Below are 27,307 nucleotides of genomic sequence, written 5' to 3'. Positions count from 1 at the left end.
CTAGATGGACAAAATGCCCTCTTTCGTTTTGTTAAATTAAAACAAGAGGGCCATCATGGCCCTAGATCACTCACCTGAGTTTCTAGCTTGCTTGAACAGTTTTGGTTATGCCAGGAAATTATTTTGGAATTTGGCTAGTTTTATTTGACAATAAGATTTTCAAATGTTTCGACTAAATCTGTGCAGATAATGTTGAAAGAGAGAGAGAGAGATAGAGAGCAGATGGTGGATTGGATGATGTCACAGGATACTTACCTATTTGACCTTATTTCCAACCTTTTATGCCAAAGTGACCCAATTACAAACTTCTAGATTTTAAAGGGCAATTTATTATATTTAAAAAGGCCAAGTCTCATGAAAATCAACTGGAAAATTGGAAAATATGGTTGTTTAAGTGTTAACAGGGTCTTTCTATGATTTGAACTAGTGACCTAATTTTTGAGCCAAGATGACCCAGTTTCGACTCTCCAAGATTTCATTGAGACAAATATTCTGACCAGGTATCATTAAAGGCTCATAATGCTTTTATTTATAATGTGGCTGCCAAAAGTTATGTTCTAAATATAACTTTATGTCTATTTCTCATTAAATACTATTTTGGCAATTGTTTTCCTAAGTAATTGTCAAAGGTTTGAATACTGATTAAAAAGTAGAAAATATCATTGAATCCACTATTTATGATTATCTCCCTTCATGGCTATTACTTTTTTACTGAAAGTGATTTTTTAACCATGTAATAATGCATAATTTCTATTTGGATAGCTGCTTTTTCTGTTTTTAAGATAACAAGAGCTGTCTCCATAGGATGACACATGCCCCCGATGTCACTTTGAATGAATAGTTATGGCCGATGTTAGAGTTTAGGACCTTTGACCTACGGACTTGGGTCTTGCGCGCGACACGTCGTCTTACTGTGCCACACATTCATGCGTACTTATTTTAAAATTCATGCATGAATGACAAAGATATGGACCGGACATGCCCACCATTGCACTATCATGAAATATGACCTTTAACGTCTAAGTGTGACCTTGACATTTGAGGTACGGACCTGGGTCTTGCGCGCGACACGTCGTCTTACTGTGGTACACATTCATGCCAAGTTATTTGAAAATCCATCCATGGATGACAAAGATATGGACCGGACACGAATGCACTATCATGAAAAATGACCTTTAACGTCTAAGTGTGACCTTGACCTTTGAGCTACGGACCTGGGTCTTGCGCGCGACACTCGTCTTACTGTGGTTCACATTCATGCCAAGTTATTTGAAAATCCATCCATGGATGATAAAGATATGGACCGGACATGAAAATTGCGGACAGAATGACAGACCGACGAAAATTGCTGACAGACGTAGTGATGGGCCAACAATTGGCGACAATCGAATAATTGTCGGCGTTGCATTCATGAGCGCGATCGCCGACTTCACATTTCCCTGACTGATTAATTACTTGGCATCCTAAACAAATGATTTAGTTGTTTCTGTTCTGGTATTTACTGTTCTTTGGGGCAATTACGCCAAGGGAAACTACTCTACATAAAAATGGCTTCCTCCAAAGTCACGACAGAAACTGAGGTCTTCTGTGATCACCTATATTTTGGAAGATATATGCCTTATACAAAATTAAGCCAGGAAAACCATCAACCTAAACTCTTGACATAAGTATGGCAGTATGCATAGCATGCTGTAAGACTTAGGCAAGCATATGAGCAAAGGTATTTTCAGTTTTTTATTTTGTGGGACTGAAATCATTCCAGTTGTTAACTAAGAATTAATAAACCGTTAATACATGTTTTTGCTCCAAACAATTTAATAACACAATATCACTGGATAAGCCATATGCAAAACTATTTCAGAAATAAATGTACTAGTAGACATGTACGTCGTTACTGAGCCGCTGTATTTAAAATTGTATCAAGAGGGCCAACATGGCCCTAGATCGCTCCCCTGAGTTTCGAGTAATAACTGTTGTTATAGTCATGTCCTTAGATTGTCAAGATAAACAAATTCTGGCCCCACATATTGTTTTTAAATATGTTCGTATGACTTACATTTTAACAAACTGAATTGTCAACATTAGGGACTGAGCATCTATATGTGTTAAAGGCTGCGGTGAAACTACTAAAAAGAAGATAAGAAGGAAAATGATCACATTTCGCAGCAGCCTTGACAAGCTTGAAAATCACAAATAACTTGTAAAGATCTAGTTTACACAAATTTCTATTTATAACTTTCATTTTTTTCCAGTCTTTAAAACTGTTTGAATCATCCGCATTATCACAAATATTATCCAAATGTTATTTCACAGAGGAACAATAAAAAGTTTAATATCTCATGTGCTACTTTCATGAATACAGGCAAGACAAGGCTATTTGTTTCATGGGTAGCCCATCAATCAATTTTCAATTCATTATACTATCAAGGTTAATTTGCTAGAAGATAGTACAATAAACAGCTGTACTAAGCATCAAATAAGAATATAATAATAAATAAGTTTTAAAATCTATAAATCATTTTATTTTGAAATGAAAACAGTTCACAATTATCTTTTAGAAAAGCACACAAGAAAGGTTTTATTTTTTTTTTAACTTTTGCGTCAAATGGAACTAACTGAAAACACTGAGAAAGGTCAATACAAGGTTTATTCTGCTTCTGGTCAAGTTTGTTGACCATCCATTAAGCGATTCATGAAGAAGTCGTTAAAACTTTTTTTTCTTTTATAACTCTAAGTGCAGTCAAGAGTAACCATTTTAACAAAATTGAGAATGACCCATCCGAGAATGTCGCAAACCATTTTGTGTAAAGGAAAGTCCAGTGGTTCTTGTGAAGAAATTTTCAAAGTATATTTTATATACTTTTAGCTCTGGTGGCACCTAAATGCAATCCAGTGGGACCATTTCAACAACCGTGAGAGAGAGCCAAGGTGTGTGCTACAAACAAAGTTTGGTGTCATTTTGGCCAACAGTTTCAGAGCCAACGGATGGATAAAAGGGTGCTGGACACAGGGCGATAACAAAAATACCATATTGTATCTCTGACATTTAAAAGTACCAACGTGTTGACAATATCAGACCAACAGAAAATGAAGACAGTATTTTACAAGAAAAAAAGTAAGAACAAATAGAGTTTTGCCTAGACAATAAAATGATATATTATAATAAAATTAATTGTATCTATATTATTTTCTTCTGGTATATATTGTATCAGACCATGTTCAACTACATTGACCATTTGTTAGCAAAACGGCATATTACTTTTACTTAGATTGCAGTAAATGAAGCAAGAAAAAAAAACGTTTTATACATATACACAACGTACATTTTAGAACAATCTAGTATGCCAGTTACTTGAAAGACAAATCTTCATTTCACCGTACTAGGTCAGTCTTGATGTACGTATTGTACAGTTAGAAAAAGTAACGGATTATTAATCTGCATCAGAAAAAAATGACAAGAGAGCAAAAGCTTTACATCCATCGAGTTTTGTAGAATATATATTTGTTACAATATAGTTTGTATGCATCACAATTCACATCTATATAAAGCATTAACTCACTTGCAACACAATTGTCTTTTGTGGTGATACCTTTTTGGGTTGAGGTTGTGAAAGTGGTTGGGTGGGCTCATCCCGGGCTTCCTGCAAAACATCAAGCTACAATGCAAGGCTACAGGTGTACACATAAAGGTGAAGGCAAAGTCCGAGGCAGTGGCTGCAGAAACTTTATACGTCAACAAAGTTACGCAAGCAACGGGACAGGTCATTTAAATAAATAGATATTCGTAGTGCAATATAGTATGATTTGACGAAAATTGCTTATATGCACTTTTTGTAACAGTTTTTGCTCAAATGGATTACATTGCCTTTCAAGTTAGTAAGATCAGACTTACAAATGGAAGCATTTAATGTATCAAAATAGCATATTACATTGTACTTTCTCTGTAAGTTCTACACACAAGTCCGTATATCATGACTAAATGATCTGTCCCTTGGTCGCCGCACAAGTACATGTACATGCATGTAAGTATTCATGACTCCCATAATGCATTTTTCTACACAATTAAACGCATAGAAAACAACATTAGCTCGTATGCAACATGAATGAAAACAATAAGAACATTAAAATACTCATTTGAAATAGTATTGCAAATATGTCGAAGAAATTCCAGTCACACACACCACATCAGAAATTACATAGGAAGAATATAGGAGGAAAGGCATACAGGATTTTAATTACTTGTGAAATAATAAAATATGCCTAATAATAGCAACACTTCATACTTTAAACGTATATGATACAAGCACTTGTTGGAAATGTGTTGAAGCATTTAACTTTATTTAAAAGTGGGACCAGGTAAACAAAATGAACTATAAGTAAATGTATCGGATGGTTACCAGAATTATATATAAGACTGACGAAGATTGTTTTATAAATTTCATCAAAATTTAGTTGTTTTTCTCTTCGACCTACAAACCGAAACTAATCTGCATATAAACTAGACAATAGTGATACACAGATGTTTTCCGTTATTTTGCATTCTCTAAAATTTTCGACTTACTGAAGTAGATTAAAAATGACTTGACTAGTTAATGGCATTTCATATTTATATTACAAAAAAATACAGCAACTATGAAGTGTCGCTTTGAATAAGATAACTCAACTGTAAACCAACATAAGGGGATTCAGTCTGTACAACATCCACTATTTTTGTATTTACAGAATTGTCGAATTATCATTCTAAATGTACAGGTGTTTTTCAATAATTTTGAACATGCGTTCATTGCAGAAATCTTTGCCCTTCCTCAATATTTTAAAATAATACCAAAAGGATTATGGTCTAATAAAAAATATACACTGTACATATACTTATCATATCGAGCATGGCATTTAAGGAAGATGATTTCGCCGAACTATCGTTTGACTTTCAATATTAAACTTGAAAAACTACAGATGTTTGTAACAATTCTCTTTTGAAAAGTATTAATATTGTCAAAGGTGACGTGTTGAGTGTTTTAAATCTGTGAAAGTTTGACGTTTTAATAAATATTATCATGTACGATATACAAAAAGTGTCTAAAACTCTGTGATCTTCATAATTGTATACTTATAAATAGGATGTTTATAGAATACTTCAGTACGAGTAAAATACAGTCTGAAGTGTGGTTTAGATTTTTGCAATATTTTTGCAAAATTTCATATGTAATCAAATAATGCACTGACTCACTTTTGAAACGACAGAAGTCTTTTTAACGGATGCTTTGTTAGATTGGGGTTGAGATGGTGGTGGGGAAGGCGCATCCTGGCGTTCCTGGAAAAAAGCAGGCGGCATAACACAGGTCGACAAATACAAGGTAAAGCCAATGTTTGAAACATTGGTTGCAGAACAAACTTGAACGTGTACAATATTGGGAGAACAGGTCATAAAAGTGTTAGTCGTTTCTTTTTAGATGCATCATGTATCAGAATAAAATGGAAAATGTAGTTCAATTAACACAATACTTGTCCATCAAGTAGAAAATTGATTACATATTCCCTTACACTTCATAAATAAAAAGAAAACTACCATTAAAAGTTCAAAGCACTATTTTTGTTCAGATTCGTTTAAATTTCTGATGTTTAAAGCCAGTATTCAAATCTACATGCTCGTCCCTCTTAAGAAGTTCGATACTTAAATAGATCTTAGATCTGTCTAACAAAATGACCTGTCTCCGTTACATAGTCGACATATATTGCATTCGCAAGGGTTAAAACATAAATCGTCCACCAATATGTATCAATAGCTCTCATGATGCATCTGTTTCTCGCAAATGCGACATTGTTTCTTCATATAAGAAATAACACTAACTCGGTTTCAAACACATATATAAAACAACACAGATTTACTTTACGTATAATCTAACATGTTTACACATATATGAAATAGCAGTCACCAACTTCCAACATGACTGCAATTGTCATATTATACCCCAATCACAGGCGCTTGAAGCTCTATCAATAAATATATGCATTACCATATCCCAACCACCTAATATACCTAACCTGCACATATATTTCGTTGACAGAGCTTCGAACACCTGTGCTCCAATGAACAGTAGGAAATAACATTGACTCACGTGCAACACAACGGCAAATGTTTCATAATTCAAATGACATAGAGTCATTGTAACTCACTTCCAACATGACGGCAAATGTCACATATCACCCAAATACATATATAAGAAATAACAGTAACACACGTGCAACACAACGGTAAATGTTTTATACGGTTCGAATGATATAGACTCCTTGACTCACTTCCAATATGACGGCAAATGTCACATTTCACCTTAATACATAAATAAGGCTCATGTGCAACACAAACAGCAAGTTTTATAATTCAAACAGCATCGACTATAAGGATCTTACATGCCTGCCTGTGTAAGACGGGTTTTCCCTACCCGAGGCACAGTGTGGTATGGAAAAACCGAGTGTTAGCTATGTTTTATATCCAAGCTGTCCCGAGGGTTGGGAAAACAGCAGTCTTATACAGGCAGACATTTTAGATCATTTTTTTTGCCCATCATGTTCAAAATAGATCGTGGAAACAAATAGATTTAGGTATTTCCTGGCATTATTTTAATAATTTATGACGTCATAACTATAGTGCCAGAACTATGTGACGTCACCTAAGTGCACGTTTTTTTAGACATTTTGTTAGGGAAAGACAGGAATATCTATCCCTGGTACGTGCTCGGACATATACATGTATACTTTCCGCGCTAGGTTGGCAAGAATTCTTGTAACTCAATTTCAACATGACGGCAAACGTCACATATCACTTAATACACATATAAGGAATAACATTGACTCACGTGCAACACGACTGAAGACTTTTTTGTGGAAGTTTTTTTAGGTTGGGATTGAGCAGGAGGTGGGGATGGTGCATTCTCACGTTCCTGGAATATAGCAAGCTACATGGCATACAGAGAACATACCTTGTCCAGTGAAAACAATATCGAATATATGTGTCTCAGTAATATGTTAGATTTTAACAGGTTAGACAGAAAATGTGTTTGGATACATTACATAGCAACAGGTAAATAAAGTGTTATTAGACAAACAACAATCGGTCTCTTTCATAGGTTCTTTGGTTAGGACAATAAACTTGGTATTTTCTTTATTCATTTAGATTTTATTTTTTTCATTCATTACATTTATTACGTCATGATTAAAGCTACATGTGATGAAAAAAGGGTTTATTACAAGAACATTGGTATCATACAAATGCGTTTGCATAAATGCTTTCAAAAGCATGTATAAAAATCTTCAGTCTTTGTTTATTATAAACTAGCGCGCCAATTTAGGATTACAAATAACATTTGGAGAGGATACACCTGCAAGTCTATGCGATATATATTTTAGCTAATCCATAACACAGACTACGCGAAATGAATACATTTTCTGTTTTAGAACATACCATGTACCGTTTCAGGAATGTAGTTGTTTTCAGCACGAAGAATAGCAAATTTATTTTTTCCATACTCAGTTTATACCATAACATAATAAAAAATATCTTGCTCTGAAATCATTATATGACCAAAGCTAGACTTTATTCTAAACATCAAACGTAAAGGTCAAATTATTTATCACATGTCTGACGTCGCGGGAGTGAAATAAAGTCATTACATAAAAATGACGATACACTACTTTAACTTGTGATAAAGCTTTTGACGTCGACGTCATTTATAGTGTTGGAGACGTCGGTCAAATTGACATCTTTATAATACTAAAGTGTAGTAAATAAAGTAGATTTTTTTATGTTTCAACAAGAAAAGCTAACATTGATAAAAAGAATATTACATTTGTGACTTTCCACATTAAATTTATTAAACTCGTTGAATAAAATTTATAAAATACTCGGCAGAGCCTCGTATTTTATTATTTTATTCAACACTCATGCAATATCCTCTATATATTATATATACGATTTATTCCTATAATCTCATGCCTGTTAGTCATTATAAGAACAAAACAAGCCTGCGTCTCATCAGGAAAAAACATCATGCAACTCTCATTGTGTTAATTCTTTGCTAGTTTTCTCGACACAATGTAAATGATTAAAACAGTGTTTAACACAGTTAAAATACAATTTTACAGCTAGTAAAGAATTAAGACATTCATCTAATATTACTTATAAAACGACAAAAAATTACGTACAAAAAAAAACTTAATATGGAAACATTTTAATATGTAGGTTAAACTAATCAATCATTCATCAATTTATTAACAAAAGAAGCCAGAAAATTGTCTAATGTTAATCATTGATAATTTTATGAAAGATGTTTATAATATCTGTCTTAACGTAATATATTTATATTTGCTATTGTTATGTGTCAGTAATATCTATAGGGTATAGTCTGGCCAAGGAAAAACGGGCATTTCGAACAGTGTAATATCACTTGAGGCAAAGCGTAACCAAGCAACCAACTCCAACAGATAAGAACATAACTCACTTTTAATACCAAAGTGGCTTTTTGTGTAAAAACTTTTTGACCATCTGAGACACCCTGTAACGGTACAGTGATGAAAAAAAAAACAAGATACAAACATTATTAACAACATAAAAATCGGTATAACAAAGGTTACAAAAATACAGTTTATTAGATACAACATAATTAAAATATAAAAAGCAGAAGATGAAGAAACAGACATTTTAAGGTGCAAACGTATAATAATAATAATGATAATTATTGTAATGATAATACGAATATCTCCAGTTAGCGAGCTTTAGAGAACATGAGAAAATAAACGAATGTGTAAACGAACTGTATGTTTCCCGACGAAATAGCGGTGTATATGTAGGCATGGTGTTGTTTCGCTTATTATATCGATAATAAATAATAATAAGTTGGGAAAATAGTTTGATAAAGGTGTTTGCATGCATGTCTTTGATTAGATATTTTATATAAGCTGCTTGCAGTTACGTTTATGTCTATGACAGCTATTTATATTTTTCGTAGTCTTGCATACATTAACAAACATGGGAGAATTTCGAAATGTTTATATCAACAGCTATATAAATACAAATTATATATTGTGTGTATATGATCAGGAACATATACAAGATACTGCATGTGTTACTAATAACGACGTTTCATGAAAGCCTTCACTACATGTGCTAACTGGTTCGATTATTTCTAATAAGATATGCGGAATAACTGCATAGTTGTGCACAAAACAACATCGGAAGATGCATGACATTGGATTCAGATGTTACACCGGATAGCAGCCTAGCCTAGAAGTAGCTTTCCATCGTAAGATGCCAGATTTCTTGAAAAGAAATACTAAATATCAACATGCCACCTAAAAGACTAAAACTTCAACTACGTCTCATTCTTTTTTATGCGCACACTAAGGTAATCACCGTTTGCTACATATTCCAAAGATGGCCGTGACGTTAGCAAAGTAAAATATTGGGCAAAATACAACATATTGAAAGCTTTTTTGCAATAGAAATAATTAACACACTCTACATAAAATAAGATAAAGTAAAGATAATTTGATGATAGTTAATAAAGTGTTTGACATGCAATATTGAGACAACACGACAAACTTGAATGTATTATACATGCAGTGTATAAACTCGTTACCATTTCAGCTTGTCGTTGTTCTTCCAGTTCCTGTAATGAAAGAGTAAAATATAAATAAAAGAAATTCAAACGAGTCGCTACGTTTGGCATGATAAAGTGATAGATGCTGCGAAAAACACAGTTGCTATATCCAGTATGATAGTGGACAAATATGATGCTGGTTTTGAAAGATAAATACATATACATGCGTGAACAACTCGATTATAATGATGATGAGTTTAGCTAAGATGGGAAGATTGTTCGTGTCCGGTAATGATTGTTTGTATATACATGTATATTGAAAGCAGCAAGTTCCAATTTGCAAGAAGTGCTTTCTGTAATGTCTTTATATAGACCACTTTACCAGTTAAAACATAAGAATGCGCATTTGAATAAAACTAGCACAACATATCCTTTGTATGGGATTGGTTAATACATTTTCTAGAAGAGCTGATGTGACCATATCTGCTGATACACAAAGAAAACCTATGTATTAACTGGAATCGAAATGCTGGCCTTTTTTTTCATAACACTTCTTATTGGTATACAAGGTTAGATAAATTCAATAAAAGGCTCGATTTGATTACAAAGAGAAGAAAGCAAGCTCTGTATATTCTGCAATATTCAACGGTTGACGCGCGGACCAGTAAGACGTCCGGTATGAATGAAATAAATGAAGTTCAGCATGTTTAATCAAATTATTTCAATGGGCATATAACGATGAAAACAAGGGCCTTCTCGTGCTTTATCGTCACAAAGTGCTCGGGGTGAGCTATTGTGATGGCGTCCGTCTACTTTCCTTTAAACAACATCTCCGTCTAAACCAAAAGGCCAGTTTTGTTATTACTTCACAGGGATGTTCCTTGAATGGTCTTATTTAAAAATTGTTCAAAGAATTGAATTCCATACAGAACTCTTTGCGATGGCAACAGAAAGGAAATTTTTTAAAAATCGTCTTGTCCAAAACCACATATCCTAGGGCTTTTATATTTGGTATGTAGCATCATCTTCTACCAAGACAATCAAATTATCCCCCTAGGGTCAAATATGGTCCCGTCCTGGGGGTCACGTGGTTTATATAGACTTATATAGGGAAACTTTGAAAATCTTCTTGTCTAAAACCACAGGTCTTAGGTATTTGATATTTGTTATGTAGCATCATCTAGTGGTCCTCTACCAAGATTGTTCAAATTATCCCCCTAGGGTCAAATATTGCCCCACCCTGGGGGTCGCAAGTTTATTATAGACTTATATAGGAAAAAACTTTAAAAATCTTTAACCTGGGGGTCGCAAGTTTTACACAGACTTATATAGGAAAAAACTTTAAAAATCTTCTTGCCTGAAACTGCAAGGCCTAGGCTTTTGATATTCGGTATGTTACACTGCCTAGTGGTCCTCTATCAAAATTGTTCAAATTATGTCCATGGGGTGAAAAAAGTCCCTGCCCCTGGGGTCCTAAGTTTTATATAGGAAAAAAAACTTTAAAAATCTTCTTGTTTGAAAGTTAAGGGCCTAGTCCTTTGATATTTGGTATGTAGCATTGCCTAATGGACAGGAGTGTTCAAATTATGCACCTGGGGTGAAAAGAGGGATCATTTGTTATACGAGGTATATAGGAAAAATACTTTAAAAACTTATCTGACCTTATTTCCTAGACTGTTTAATTATAATTAGTTGATAATGACCCAAAGTAGGAGTCACTTTACTGTGACCTTGACCCAATTTCTTGTTTTTAAAGATACAGTCTTGAAATTTGGATGACATTTAGGCCTAGTTTAGCACACCGATCTTAAAACAGACTTTCAGTAACCATGACTGAGACCTACTTAATATTTTACCACTGTTTGACATTTGAAACATGTAGCTCATTACTCAGGTGAGCGATCCAGGGCCATCATGACCCTCTTGTTTAATATATATCTTGCCTTTTTCACTACCATGTATCGTTGGAACATTGTTGAGATAAAGAAAGATGATTTGTGTAGACTTAAACTATTCGGCTCGCGTGGCTAATTCTATTGGATCTTCGTCTTTTTATTATTTGCCGTTTTCGTCTCCAATTTAGGGATGCGTCTTCAATTTGAACTGATAACCTAGCATTTACATCAAAGACAAATCTCGCAACCGTGTGCTGTTCAGTTTAAGTGTTTGTATGAAGATAGGTTTGTGAAACTGTAAAAAAAACTTTTGCGCAAGATCAACAATTAAACTGTCATCGATCAAGAAAAAGAAATTTATATGTATGGTAAATAGAAAATTTCCAACTACCAAAGGCTTCGTGCCAAAAGAAATTTTCATTTTCACATTTCTTTGGCAAGAAAGACATTACACTTCAGACTTATATTTAATGTAGTAGAAGTTGTTTCGATATAATACTTGCATATTCTGTCTCGTAAATATCCTCTGTGAGATTTTGTAGGACATTTTAGGATTACAATCCAAATCCGATCGATGCAGGTTTTATTATACTCATACCATTGAAATAAGTTCAAAATGTGGTTCAATATAATAGGAATATAGTTTCCTCAAGATTAAAACCAAACTGAATACATGTTCCAAATATCGTTCTATATTCCGAGGCATATGCAAGTATCACGTATCGAAATAGAACAGCTTTTCTTTCGATATATACATGTTTCCTTGTACATTATTACTGAAATTATAGAAGTCATTGCAAGAAACCACCAATTTCTGTTTTTGTGTCTGCAAAATAAATTATTAGATCTAGTTTGTAAACTACTGGAATGATCTAAATGGTAATTGTGTGTTTTATTTCTTTTGTTTTTTGGACAACAACTTACACTGTAGTCTAACAGAAATGTTCAAACGAGAGATGTGGAGAAGTCATACATAACGCCTTTGTAAACAAGAGGTGCGTACTGTTTACGAGACTAGTTATTCATGAATATTTATGTGTTAAACTGAAGGAAAAGTAATAACGTTGGAGTTGAATAACCTACTTAGTGTTTACAGGTATTTGTTAACTGCATAATGCTCAATAAATACAAGTAACAGGTAGCTAAACATTCCAAACAAATTTCATTACAACATGCCATTATAATTACCATCAACAACAACAAAAAACAACAACAACAAAACAACACAGGATTCCAAGAATTTATTCAGATATGTGTATAGATAAAAAGTATGATATCAAAAGCAAGCAGAACTTTGGCATTATATCGACAGTATATAAAAACTTTTTGTATGAAATAAAAATGAAATAAAGGTAAGATTGTTCCACAAGTTTTAAAGTGATAATAGTGTTCAAAAACAGAAAAAATATTATGAAAGGAAATAAAAAGGAATATTCGAACAGCTTTAGTGTAGGAGATAAAAAGATAAGTGAAAAAAAGTTACCAAGAAAACAATATGTTGGATAAGTCTAGAATCAAGTAATTCAATAAAATTTAAAAAAGGACTATCCCTAGATTTTTTACAATCTCATAAATCTACATAAAATCGTTTTAACTTTTTTTGTTTTCCACTGCTATTTCGGAAGGATCAAACTTGATTCCTCTGAAATTTCTATCTGATTTTGTAAGAATAACTTCTCTGTCTCATTTCATAAGAAGACCTTCTATCTCATTTTGTTAAAACTTCAATTTCATTTTGTAAGGAGAACTTTTACCTCATTTTGTAAGGAACTTCTTTTCATTTTGTAAGAACTTCAATTTCTTTTGTAAAGAGAACTTTTACCTCATTTTGTAACGTGAACTTTTTCTAAATTTGTAAGGAGAACTTCTACGTCATTTTGTAAGGAGAAATTCTACGTCATTTTGTAAGGAGAAATTCTACGTCATTTTGTAAGGAGAAATTCTACCTCATTTTGCAAGGAGAAATTCTATGTCATTTTGTAAGGAAAACTTCTCCCTCATTTTGCAAGGTGAAATTTTACCTCATTTTGTAAGGAAAACTTCTCCCTCATTTTGTAAGGAGAAATTCTACCTCATTTTGTAAGAACATCTACCTCATTTTGTAAAGAGAAATTCTACCTCATTTTGAAAGGAGAACTGCTATTTCAATTTATAAGGAGAAATTCTACCTCATTTTGTAAGGAGAACCTCTTTCTCATTTTGTAAGAAGAGCCTTTTCCTCATTTTGCAATGAGAACAATTCCTGATTTTGAACACTACTGTGACTTTAAATTCATCACAGACAAATATATACAATTATAATTTAGTACCCTTCACAAATCTGAACTTAGCTCTCTCTCTCTCTCTCTCGAGTATAAAAATCTTGTGTTAAAATGTAAATTTAATTGAAGTTACTGTTTAATCCAGCTTTTCTTAAGTAAGGGTTTTCCTGTGTAAGAGTGTCATTGACTTTATACATCATTTAACCCCTACCCTGCTAAATTTCTATAATGAACTTGTCCATCTTTCAATTTAGACAGTACCATTAACAGTTAAAAGGGGTACTTACCAAAAAGATACTGACTAAATGGCGAACAGTGCAGATCTTGATCAGACTGCACGAATGTGCACGCTGATCATGATCTACACTGACCACCAAGGCAAACCCAATGTCCAGCATAATAAGGGTTAAAAGAACTCTTTGTTAATTTAGAATTTACTGTTAATTGTAACCAATCTATTTTTTTTTCTTTTTCAAAATTGTGAATTAACATTTAAACAATCTTTCTTTAAAACACTTTTAACAAGAGTTGTCTGTAAAACACATATTCCCCCAATGATGGTATGTTCTAGTTTCAGTTCAGAAGTCACTATGGCCTTGCCCTTCGACCTTATGACCCAAAATAAAGGTGATCTCCTGACTACAGGTAATTTATAAACTCAGCTGACACTGTCTTCAGTCTCAGTGTCATTGTGACCTTCACCTTTGACCTACTGACCACAGCAACCATCCCTGTATGAAGTCTGAAGGCAGTATGCCAATGGTTTTTTAATTACTGAGCAGAAATTATTTTCTCTCTCAATGCCAATGTGACCTTGACCTACTGATCCCAAAAACAACAGGGGCCATTTACTGGCCACAGACAACCATCCAATAAAGTTTGACCACTGTAAGACCAAGCACTCTCTAGTTATTGATCAGAAACCAAATGGTCTAGCTACCTACAGACTGATGATAAACAAGCAAAACAATATACCCTCTCTTCTTCAAAGTGTGATGCGGGGGTGGGGGTGGGGGCATAAAAATTCAGAAAGACCCTACTACCTAAATCAGATATCTTTAGAATGATGTATAGTACACGACTGAATCTTGCGAAATAATGCTACAATATGCAATAAACCCTGCTACAAATCAAGTGGATCAAACAGTAACTATAATATTTCAATGTTTAATGACACAAATATAAAATGTAAACAAAAACGTTCGGCATTTTTACCACAATATTGTAATCAACACACAAAGGAATGTTGCCAGTGACACAATAGAATATAAAGCCCTCTTATATGACTTTAATGCAGATCTATGTAGCAGCTAAAGGAGTAAAAGTATTGCCAATGTACAGATTAGTTGCTACCACAAACTGCATGCTACACAATCAATTTCCTCAAACCATACAGTATTTAATTATCAACATAAAGCATAACCAACATAAAGGTATTTACAGCTATCAGGGTTAGCAGGCATAATCTGCATACAGAAATAGTTCTGTAAGTAGTTGGTAAAAACAAACAAAAAGAATAATAAATGCAACTGAATCTTAATTACATTAACGTTCCTTATACTGAAAAGGAGTATTATTACCTTATACTGAAAAGGAGTATTATTACCTTATACTGAAAAGGAGTATTATTACCATAAATATCAAAATGTGATCCGAATTAATCTCAGTTTATCAAAATTTGACATTGACCTATCTTTATCAAAACTTATTTTTTTTAAAAGACCCAGACTGACCTGTATCACTTGTAGCATAGAAGCAGTCCAGTTTTATGTTGAAATATTAACTTTTAATTTCAAAATGCAACTTAAGTCTAGTTTTTTTTCCATTAATACTGCACCAGTCTAACAAAACAAATACTGGAGTATATACATTGTAACATATTGCACTTAAAAAAGGAGTATTTTACAAAAGAAGCTGAACAACAAAAGTTGTCCTCTGTTAAATATCTATAGCAAAAGGCTGAATATTATATCTGAATACTTTTTTGATCTATTTACACCATAGCAAAACTAATACTTTCTGTAATAAACTATATCTTAAACATACTACAAAATAACTATATAATAAATGGGAAAATAACCTAAGTATATTCTATATCAAGATTGGTAAAACTTTTTTTAAACATTCTGAAAAACTTCAATACAAGCATATCTTGTGTATACTGTTATAAAGAAATAAACTAGAATTCTGTGTATAGAAGACGGATGCCCCCACATACTGTGCTATCCTCTAAATAGTAAAGTTTTTAGTACAGACCATCTTCACATGAAGGACGATTGACTGAAAGTTTGAAGCCAATTGTATTCAGATAAGGTAGTGCATCTGGGCAACTTTGAATCCATTCAACAAGTGTGAGGAGTTGAACACACCAGATTTCTTCACTATGGCCCATTTTGTGAAATTAAGAAATGGCATAATTCTACAAAAAATAGCCACATAAATAAAAGTTCATTATCTATGGTCATCTTCACATCAAGGTCCTTCATCTGTGAATCCTTTCAATAGTGTTTGAGGAGTTGGACACACAAGATAGCATTTTTTCTCTATGTTCTAGATAGCAAAACTATCAAAGGGCCATAACTGCAGTAAAAATAGTCACAACAAAAGTTCCTTCCTTTAGAGTAATCTGCATATCAAGTCTGTTCATCAGTTGAAGTTTGAAGCAAATCAGGCTAATAGTGTGGGAGGAGCTGGACAAACAAGATTTCAGGATGTACAGATGGATGTACGGACAGCAGCATTGCTATATGCACCCCCACAACATAAATGTGGGGCAAAAAAAAGTTCTTAAAAACATTTAAAATACAGTGGAAAAACTACCCTATTATTTTACTGTAGTTCAAATAAAGTGGAGAAAATTTTAAAACAGATGAATGTATAATATGTTATATCAAAACAGTAGAGTATTTGCCATGACACAGAGCATGTATGAAGTGCCTATATCATTTACAGCATATCTAAGATACAGAATATCAAGTACAGTAGACAGTTAAAGTTTATTCTGTCTTATGTCTTAGCAAAATTAATAAACAGCAGAAAATATCAGCCTTATGAAATTAACAACATATCAAAAACAGTGGAGAATTTTAGCCCTATAACAAACAGCATATCAAAAACAGCAGAGAGCATTTGCCTTATATCATTTACAGTTCCCTAAAAACAGTAGAGTATATCAGTCCTATAAAATTAAAAACATATCAAAAAAGAGCTGAAAAAATTTAAGATCATATCAAAAATAGTGGAGAATTTCTATGCTATGACTTTTAGGGCATACCGTAGATACCCATGTATAATGCGCACCCGTGTATAATGCGCACCCCCGATCTTAGTCCAAAATCCTGGGGAAAAAAAAAATTTTGGTCAATTTTGAGGTGGATGGAAAACGAAAGTAGAGTTTACATCGACACCAGTAATAAATTTTATCTCCGCGGCGGAGAGCAGCATCGGTCTCACGGTACTATCGATTTTTGTTTTCTCGAAAATAAAACCAGTAAATTATTGTTATGTTTGTTGTTTTACCTTTTTTAATTCACTATTTTGAATAAATAAATAGCAGCTGATTCAATATTTCGGAATGGTATCTTTCAAAATGACATGAGCTTCTCAATTCAAACAGATAACAAAAGGTGTGATAGTCTTTTTGTCACGATCATAAAGCCAGTAATTACCGGCAATTAACGTGTCACCTAGTGTCAATTATTGTTTACAGTTTGATCTCGGTTAAAGATAATTCTCGATCTTTAATTAGTATCATAATTTTTGTGATTTGTAAACATTTCTTTCGTCAAAATACTTTTAAATTTATATGAAATTAATTTTGTTTGAAAGAAAAATAAACAATTCGATCTTTTACGGAACGTAACGGCAATCTTAGATTTTAGCGGAGACAGTAAGCGCGGGGAGTAGTTTCCCTTTACCAAAATGGCGAACATCGGTAACAAACTTGTTTTGAAGTTGGAAAATTGTCTATACCTGTGTATTATGCGCACCCACGATTCGGGGGTGGTCCCGGGGGTAAAAAAACTGCGCATTATACATGGGTACTATGCAAGTTCTACATGTTTGGAAAACGTAACAAAATGGCGTAACATTTATCCAAAAACGGAATACAGCCTGGATCCAGTATACAGAAATGTAAATCAAACCATGGATCAATGGCAACGTTTGTGTTTACTGTTTCTGTCTTTCTTAATATTAAAATGTAAGACCAACACTAAATCCTAATTAGGTCAAAAAATCAAGATATCTTGAATTTAGCAGATCTCTTCAATCATGGGCAAATATCTCAAAAATAAACACACTGATTTATACATTTTATTTTAACCAAAGAAAGGCATTATGTCAATTTAAAAATGAGAAGTTACTGCCCTATGAGATTTAATATAAAACAAGAGCTGTCGGAGGACAGCAACGCTCGACTATTCAACAGCCTTGTCAATTGAATGAATACAAAAGTTGAAAAAGGGGCATAATTTTGTAAAATGCAAAGTAGAGGTATTGAACCTCTGTACTGCATGTCATATCATGACAGTGAACAAGTGTGTGAAGTTTCAATCCTTTCCAATTTGTGGATACTGAGATACCAGCTTACATACAAAAACTTAACAAAAAACTGCTAAGTCAAGGGGCATAATTTTGTAAAAATGCCAAGTAGAGTTATGGGACCTTCACAGTGCATGTTAGATCATGACAGTGAACAAGTGTGTGAAGTTTCAATCCATTCCAATAAGTGGATACTGAGATATCAGATTACATACAAAAATTTAACCAAAAACTGCTAAGTCGAAAAAGGGGCATAATTTTGAAAAAAGAGAGAGTAGAGTTATGGGACTTGCTTAGTGCATGTCAGATCATGATAGTGAACAAGTATGTGAAGTTTCAATCCATTCCCATTAGTAAGTACTGAGATACCAGCTTACATACAAAACCTTAACCAAAAATTTCTAAGTCGAAAAAGGGGCATAATTTTGTAAAAAAGCAAAATAGAGTTATGGAACCTGTGCAAGGTAGATCAGTTCATCACAGTGAATAAGTGTGTGAAGTTTCAATCCATTCCCACAAGTGGTTACTGAGTTACCAGCTTACATACAAAACCTTAACCAAAAATTTCTAAGTCGAAAAAGGGGCATAATTTTGTAAAAAAGCAAAATAGAGTTATGGAACCTGTGCAATGTAAGTCAGTTTGTCACAGTGAATAAGTGTGTGAAGTTTCAATCCATTCCCACAAGTGGTTACTGAGATACCAGCTTACAAAACCTTAACCAAAATCGGGACGCGGACGCGGACGTGGACGCCGACGCATGGGCGAGTGCAATAGCTCACTATTCTATGAATAGTCGAGCTAAAAACCTAGCATCTAAAAATATAATATAATGTAATAAGGCATTAACTGCGGAGCAAATCCTTGAATATTGTTTTGATTTGAATGTATCAATTCTATCAAATCTTTGGAAATTACTTGGAAATTTAATTTCTTCCAATCTAAGAAAATACACTGCAAAATTAGATTAATCATAAAATCTTTGCTGAATTCATGTCCAGCTTTTCAGTCTACAATAGCTACTGTCTAACTACATATATACCTGCCAATTGGACCAGCTTATGATATAAAACAGTTCTCTGCATACCTAGGTATTTAGCAAACATCAAGACTGGAACCCTTTGTTTTGGCACAGTTTGCTTATTACTGATAAAACAAAACATGCAGTTAAATAATTTTCACAGGTATCATGCACATGTAACATACAGGTATAAATTCCTAGTGTTTATATGGGTTTCAAATTTATATCTCACTTGCATTTCAAGGAAATGTTTTATTGGTTTGTTTCTAAAATGGCATCCATCTTTCTCAATCTTATAATGCTAAAATTAAAGGATTAAAGATCACTTCAAAGTTCAAGAGGTATTTCACCAACCGGGTACTGTAACCGTTCAGGAATTTTAGACTGTTGGCCACATTTCAAAAGAAATTTTCTGAATTTCCACTACAAAAATGATAATGGATGTGTAATAAACAGAGGATCTGAGAATAACACACTATGAAATCTGAAATATTCACAAGGGATTAACTTCTACTGATTCAAGTTTTTTTTTCAAAAAGTTAGTTCTTGGGAAAGTTTGAATTTAGATCACTGTATAATAATATGGCAAAAACTTATGACTTAAGAAAAGATTAAACCTCATGTTGTCAGACTCTTTTCAGATTTCACGGATTATCAAGGTCATGCAAAAATATCTAACATGACAGTAAATATCACTTCTGGATACAAACCAAGCTCCAAAATTGCAAACAGTCTTGGGATGCAAGCTTTCCATTGGTCTATTTTAAAGTCTTGCATTGAAACAACCAATCACATGCTAGGGTCTTGTAACTCCAACATTTCAAAATCTCAGACATATTGTTTGGCAATCAATGTTACATCTTAAAAGGAGCCATGATTTGTTGTTTGCTTTGTTGGATTTAAAAGGGTGTAATGTGGTGACTCATCTGCTTTTGATGGTCCAGGAAGATCCCACCAAAGTTTGATATAACCTGAATATGCAACTGGATTTTCATACTGTGATCCAAATGCTCTCCCTAAGTTTTTAAGAAACTAATGAAAACAAAAGTAAGATTATCAATACTACACATTGCACTAAACAGCTTACATCTATAACTTATTGTTAATTTTTAATACCAACAAATGCAGTGTATTAACAAATGCTTGTAATGGGGAACATGTATCATAGCTTATATAAAATGCATGCTCTTGTTTAAACATGTAAAAAGAAACAGTGACCAAAAACAATCAGTATAAACTGTTATGATTAAATGATAATACTTCCTGTATATACATGTAATGTACTTATTACAATTGGTGAATCTTACTCATGCAAAATTCAAATCACAAACTTATACTGCTATTTAAATCTAAATAATTTCATATTCTATATTTTTGGTACTGGTATTGTAAACAAAAACTACACATGCATAAACAATACTTAAAACAGTACTTTCACAAAATGGAATTATTCTCCCAAACCTTTGAGAATGACATCTCGGTATTTAGTGCCTTTTCCCAACAGTATTTCAGTTATGTAACAAGTGGCAGTTAACCTAACCAGTGTTCCTGGATTTTGTACAAGTACAAACTTGCTCTCTTCAAGTAACTTCCAACTTATCTACATGAATCAGAGATGGATGACAAATCATTTCAGAAAATATGTCTTTTGTCAATTCATCAGGAACATACATCTTGCCTAAGAATTATACTCATGACCCCGTTATCTGAAGATCTGCGCTCTCCTTATTGAGCTAAGTAGGTGGGCTACTAATGACTTTGTAACAGGTCATAAATTTTCTTACTTCAGATGAACAAATGGAAAAATAAATGAAATCAAGCAAAAATTGTACAAATCATGCAGTTATTCCAGCACCAATCAACGATTGTCATACACAAAACATGACACACCGCACACCCTAGTAACATTACGAACACAACAGGCAGGAATTATTTATCCACCTGTTCATTAAGATCCTCCCGCTCATCTGCCCAGTTCTTGATAGCTCCGCCTCGTTTCATCATAATCTCTCTTTTCCACGCAGGAACATCCTGTAATTCTTCATCCATTTTTTTCTCCATCTCCTGTTGCTCGCGAATCTTTGCTTTTCGCGCTTCTTCTGCCTGCCTTTCCTGAAAATTACAGAAAACAACTTAAGGAAGATGACAAACATGCAACTTGAAAAGATGTCAAATGCACTTGCAATGAAGTAATTTTAGATGATGTGTCATTTTATTATGTATTGTTCTAATAGGTCTATTAAATAGCATGTGGGACAAAATTGATCATGTTCTGTTACATATAAGTAAACAATGTCACAAATAAACAGAGTACAGCTGCAACTTAATTGCTTGTCAACATATAAGAGACTTTACTTAAGTTGTACTTCTGTTTTCTTAATGTCTTTATTTTTTGTTAACATAGTCAAAATATCTAAAGGACAAGAGCTATTTGTAAAACACATTTACCCTCCCCCCACCAAACCTATGATGGCCTTCCCTTTTTCAGTCCCAAGATCACAATTATCTTGACCTCTGACCTATTGACCTCTACATAATAGGGGCAATTTACTAACCACAGGCCATCAGCTTACAAGTTTATGTATTTTAGGCTAAAGCATTCTTTAGTTATTGAGCACAATCTGCCTTCAGGCTCATGGTCACTGTGACCTTAAATTTTGACCAACTGATCCCTAAACCCATAAGATTCATCTGTAGACCACAGTTAATCATCCTCTCATACCCTCGTGGCGATGGATGCCATCAGGAATGAGGTGTCGAGAGTGATTAATATAAGTTGTAGAACTTCCTTCACAATCGACCTAAAATAAATTATGTATAAACAAAAAAATCATCCTATCAAGTTTAAAGACAGCAGACCATAATTGATGGTTCTCAAGTTATAGAGTGGAAACCATTTTCTGTCTGATCATTGTGACCTTGACCTTTGACCTTGTGATGCCTAGAATATTATGGGAGATATCAACAGACCACAGGCAATTGACAACTGTAGGTCAAAACAATCTATGCATATCTAGTCGATACAAGGTTACTGTAGCCATGGCCTTTGACCTACTATCCCCATAAAGGACAGGGATCATCTACTGACCACAAGTGATTATGCTATAAAGTTTGTCAACTGAGAAACCAAGCACAGTTATAGACTGGGAACCAAATGGTCTACCTATTGATAAGACAAACCGACTGACAGACAAACTTTAACAAAAACTTGATATATCTCCTTGTCTTGGGATGGGAGCATAAAAAATGCAGTAAGAGTCAGACCATACACAGGATGCAATGTTTTAAACTTAACAAGAACATAGGAGAAAACTACCAAAATGAGACATCCAGAAAAACTTCTGGATAAAGACAACAAAATTAAAAAGTTACCCGTCTTTTCTTATTAGCTTCCTCCTCAGCAGCCTGCATAGACAGAACAATGTTAAAATGTTAGTATACATGCTGCATACACAAATATCATGCTTAATTAAAAACTACTGGAACATCCTTTCTAGTCAAGCGACAGCTTGCTATGCATCTAACAGTAACCACAACAGGTTGGTAGTAATTCAAAGGCAATAATAAAGATTTAGCCCTGAAAATGGCAATTCAACCTTCCAAAACTAGCTGGCTTTACATTTAATACAAGTTGTGAGAAAATGACAACATTCCTAACAAGAGGGCCATGATGGCCCTATATCGCTCACCTATTATTATTGCACTTGAGGACAAGAAGATCCTCAGAAAAAATATCTAAGTCCAAAAGACAGGAACATCAAAGGGAAGAAATTTAACCAAAAAGAAAAAAAAATCTTACAAGGTAAAGATATGTTAAAATACACCTAAAATTGGAGGTACCATCCATGTTGTACCACAGAAAACTAGTCTCATGTTTTCCCTACGGCCAATAATAAAAAAGTTACTAAAAATAAGCTATTTATAGTAACATAAAAGGGAAGTAATTAAAAAAATAAATATTGTAAGTGGACAAAAGATGGATCTGCCAAATAAATCTGTTGACATACATGAAATTTCAGATCAGTATCTTCAGTAGTTATGGAGATATAACAATTTTAATTTGAAATAAAGGGAGGTAATTTGACATAAAATCAGTCCATAGTTATCTACCCTGATTGTCTCAGTCCAACTAATAACAATAATGAAATTTCAAATAAGTCCTGTAAGTTCTTACTGATATAAATCCATTTTGATTCCAATCAGGGGAGGTAATCAGATATAAAATAACTCTGGAACCTATGATTGGATCTGATTTGTCATGGAATCCAAGATTTATTGTTGTTGAAGATATTTTGGAAGTTTGTATCAAATAAAACCATAAATGAAGTCTCTATATGGCTGCAAAAGCCAAAATAGCCAATTTTGGACCTTTAAGGGGCCATAACTCTGGAACCCATGAAGGAATCTGGCCAGTTGAAGAAAGGAAGCAAGATCTTGTGGTGATACAAGTTGTGTGCAAGTCTGGTTAAAATCAAATCATAAATGAAGCTGCTATTGTGCAGACAAGGTCAAAATAGCTAATTCTGGCCCTTTCAGGGGCCATCACTCTGGAATCCATAATGGAATCCCGCCAGTTCAAAAAAGGAACCGAGAATTTATGGTGATACAAGTTGTGTGCAAGTTTGGTTAAAATAAAATCATAAATGAAGCTGCCATTGTGCAGACAAGGTCAAAATAGCTAATTCTGGCCCTTTCAGGGGCCATAACTCTGGAACCCATAATAGAATCTGGCCAGTTCAAGAAAGGAAACAAGATCTCATGGTGATACAAGTTGTGTGCCAGTTTGGTAAAAATCAAATCATAAATAAAGCTGCTATTGTGCAGACAAGGTCAAAATAGCTAATTTTGGCCCTTTCAGGGGCCATAACTCTGGAACCCATAATGGGATCTAGCCAGTTCAAGAAAGGAACTATGATCTTATGGTGATACAAGTTGTATGCAAGTTTGGTTAAAATAAAATCATAAATGAAACCACTATCGTGCAGACAAGAAATTGTTGACGGACGGACGCACGGACTGACGACGGACGACGGGCGATCACAAAAGCTCACCTTGTCACTATGTGACAGGTGAGCTAAAAACACAGGCTGTATTATCCTGGGAATTATTTTTAATGCTAAAGCAAAGTAATAATAAAAACAGTATTGCAACTGCGCAAATCACTCTAATCTACTGGTTTACTGCCTTGATACTTATTATGCAAAGTGCGAAGTAAAGCATCATCACTGATAAAGGAGATCTCAGTTTTCCATTACCAGGTATAGCAAGAATTTGCTCTATGTTCTTATTTGAGTTTCAGACCTGTTTAACCCTTACCCTGCTATATTTCTATAATGGACTGGTCCATCTTTCAATTTGGACAGTACCATTTATTATTCAAAGGGGTTTGCACTGAAAATTTACTGACTGAATAGCGAACTGTGCAGACCATGATCAGACTGCACGGATGTGCAGGCTGATCTTGGTCTGCACTGGTCGCAAAGGCTGAATCACTTGCCGCCAGCAGGCTAAGGGTTAATTTCATAGTTGTGTTAAAGACAACAGAACTTTTGCATTTACAGAAGCTGTTGCCATGTCTGGAAAAAAAATGCACACTTAACACCAGCACCTGGTACCATGGTGATTTGTTTTATGTCAAACCTATGTCAAATACACAAATATATCTATGGTGTAATAACCTTAGTGTTTTAGCCTACACAAAATACCTGTAATAAAACATCTGATAGATATTCTAAGGAACTTTATTATGATGTAAAACATACCAATGCCAGCCGTAAGACATTTACTCAAAGTTTAAAGATGGTAAGTAATAGACAGAGTGAAAAACCAGCTGTGTTTAATTAAAAATGGATTAAAATTGGATTGAAAAGTGACATAATACAGATAATTTCTTCTTTCTGATAATCCTCAAAATGCCATTTGTATCATGATTTCTGGAATGTATCTGAACAGACCAGAGGTAGCAGAGGATAAAGAATGCAGACTACAAACTATTTATAGGCTTCAGTATTCTAAAATGAATGTATAAGGTTAAAACGTGTGTGAGCAGTCAGGATCATGCATATGCAGATGGTGTATTCATTGTTTTAGAATTATATTACTCCAATATCAATAAAGACCTTGGTGAAATACTCTATACTTTACAAGCCAGTCAGCAGTAACCATCTTGTATAATAAGAAACAGAAAACTGCTACCATGTATCAATATGCTTATAGAGCTTCACTAATGATCCTATAATAACAAGGAACTAGACTAGCTGTCCACGGGCAACAGGTCTAGACCGCCAGCTGTCTAAAATGATCTTTTACCCCCAAGTGTGACCTCAACCTTTGAGATAGGGACCCAATATTTGCGCATGACAGTCTCATAAAGGTGAACATTTACGCCAAAGAAAACAAAGATTGCTCCATACTTATCAAAGTTATGGCCTGGACAAGCCTTAAAATGACCTTTGACCCCTAACTGTGACCTTGACCTTTGAAATAGCATCCCGGGGTTTGCATAAGACACTCCGCCTCATAGAGTTAAACATTAATGCCAAATATAAACAAGATTCCTCAATGCATGTAAAAGTTATGGGCCAGACAAGATCTGACATGACTTCTGACCTCCAACTGTGACCTTGACCTTTAAAATAGGAACCTGAGGTTTGCACATGACACTCTGTCTCACTGAGGTTAACATTCATGCCAAATATAAACAAGATTGCTCTATGCATGTCAAAGTTATGGTCCAGACAAACAAATCCGGAAGGACACACTAACATACACTGTACAGCCATTTGGACGACTATGTCTTCACTTCCGCAAACAGGCTCGACAACAAGATAGTATAATATAAGCAATGAGTAAAACTTTAACATTACAATAAGCATATTCTAAGTTGAAAAGGGGCCATAATTCAGTCAAAATGCTTCATAGAGTTGCCTCCTCCTTTTTACAGACTGGGGTCATGATGGTAAACAAGTATGCAAAATATGAAAGCAATATCTCTATGGACTTTAAAAATATTTGGGGTGGTACGCAAACTTTAACATTTATTCTAAGTCGAAAAGGGGCCATAATTCAGTCAAAATGCTTGATAGAGTTGCCTCCTCCTTTTTACAGACTGGGGTCATGATGGTAAACAAGTATGCAAAATATGAAAGCAATATCTCAATGGACTTTGAAAATATTTGGGGTAGTACGCAAACTTTAACATTTATTTTAAGTCGAAAAGGGGCCATAATTCAGTCAAAATGCTTGATAGAGTTGCCTCCTCCTTTTTACAGACTGGGGTCATGATGGTAAACAAGTATGCAAAATATGAAAGCAATATCTCAATGGACTTTGAAAATATTTGGGGTGGTACGCAAGCTTTATCATCTATTCCAAGTCGAAAAGGGGCCATAATTCAGTCAAAATGCTTGATAGAGTTGCCTTCTCTTTTTTACAGACTGGGGTCATGATGGTAAACAAGTAGGCAAAATATGAAAGCAATATCTCAATGACCTTTGAAAATATTTGGGGTGGTACGCAAACTTTAACATTTGTGTGACGCTCACGCTCACGCCGACGCCGGGGCGAGAAGGATAGCTCCCCTATTCTTTGAATAGTCGAGCTAAAAAGCAGGCTTGCAACAGTCAATTAGTCAAGTTAAACACTCTTTGGATTAGAGACTCAGATGAGGACACCGAGTAGGGATTGCCACATGCAATGCACAAAACCATGCTTCTATCCATCATGAAATCCTGCTTAGTCTGGTATATATAGAAAACAGTTGAATCACACATAACAGCTGCAACTGACAAGTCTGAACCAAATATGTCACCACAAATATACTGAATAAAATCATTTGTTATTAATATTTCAAAATGATAAACTAGAAAAGTTTTTGTCACAAAAACATATGTCTCCCCATGTATACCTTTAGCTCTGGCAGCCATTTTGTGCAGCAGAGCTCTGATGGCCATTTTTTGCAGTGAAGCAGAACGTGCCAGCCATATGCACAACTAAGC

General features: G+C 34.2%; 1 protein-coding gene across 14 annotated transcripts in view; it reads right to left on the bottom strand.

Moving 5' to 3' along the window:
• Positions 1–3,197: 3,197 nt before the first annotated feature.
• LOC123556063 (unconventional myosin-XVI-like) overlaps positions 3,198–27,307 on the bottom strand; it is a 150,462-nt gene continuing 126,352 nt past the window's right edge. For 3 of the 14 annotated variants that reach the window (XM_053548315.1, XM_053548317.1, XM_053548316.1), the window contains 7 exons: positions 22,683–22,715; positions 21,252–21,422; positions 9,633–9,662; positions 8,496–8,549; positions 6,855–6,938; positions 5,228–5,311; positions 3,205–3,641 (listed from right to left, as the gene is read on the bottom strand). In XM_053548315.1, coding sequence (XP_053404290.1) covers positions 3,552–3,641; positions 5,228–5,311; positions 6,855–6,938; positions 8,496–8,549; positions 9,633–9,662; positions 21,252–21,422; positions 22,683–22,715 — 546 coding nt within the window. In that variant the 3' untranslated portion in view covers positions 3,205–3,551. Of the gene's footprint in view, positions 3,642–5,227; positions 5,312–6,854; positions 6,939–8,495; positions 8,550–9,632; positions 9,663–12,714; positions 15,330–15,381; positions 21,423–22,682; positions 22,716–27,307 lie in introns of those variants that run through there. The other 11 variants (XM_053548323.1, XM_053548318.1, XM_053548322.1 and 8 more) reach the window with 11 other exon arrangements.

This window comes from Mercenaria mercenaria, chromosome 7, assembly GCF_021730395.1.
Source record: "Mercenaria mercenaria strain notata chromosome 7, MADL_Memer_1, whole genome shotgun sequence".
In the NCBI taxonomy this organism is placed as follows: Eukaryota; Metazoa; Mollusca; class Bivalvia; order Venerida; family Veneridae; genus Mercenaria; species Mercenaria mercenaria.
Note: the sequence above shows the minus strand (reverse complement) of the source record. Positions and strands in the feature narration are given on the sequence as shown.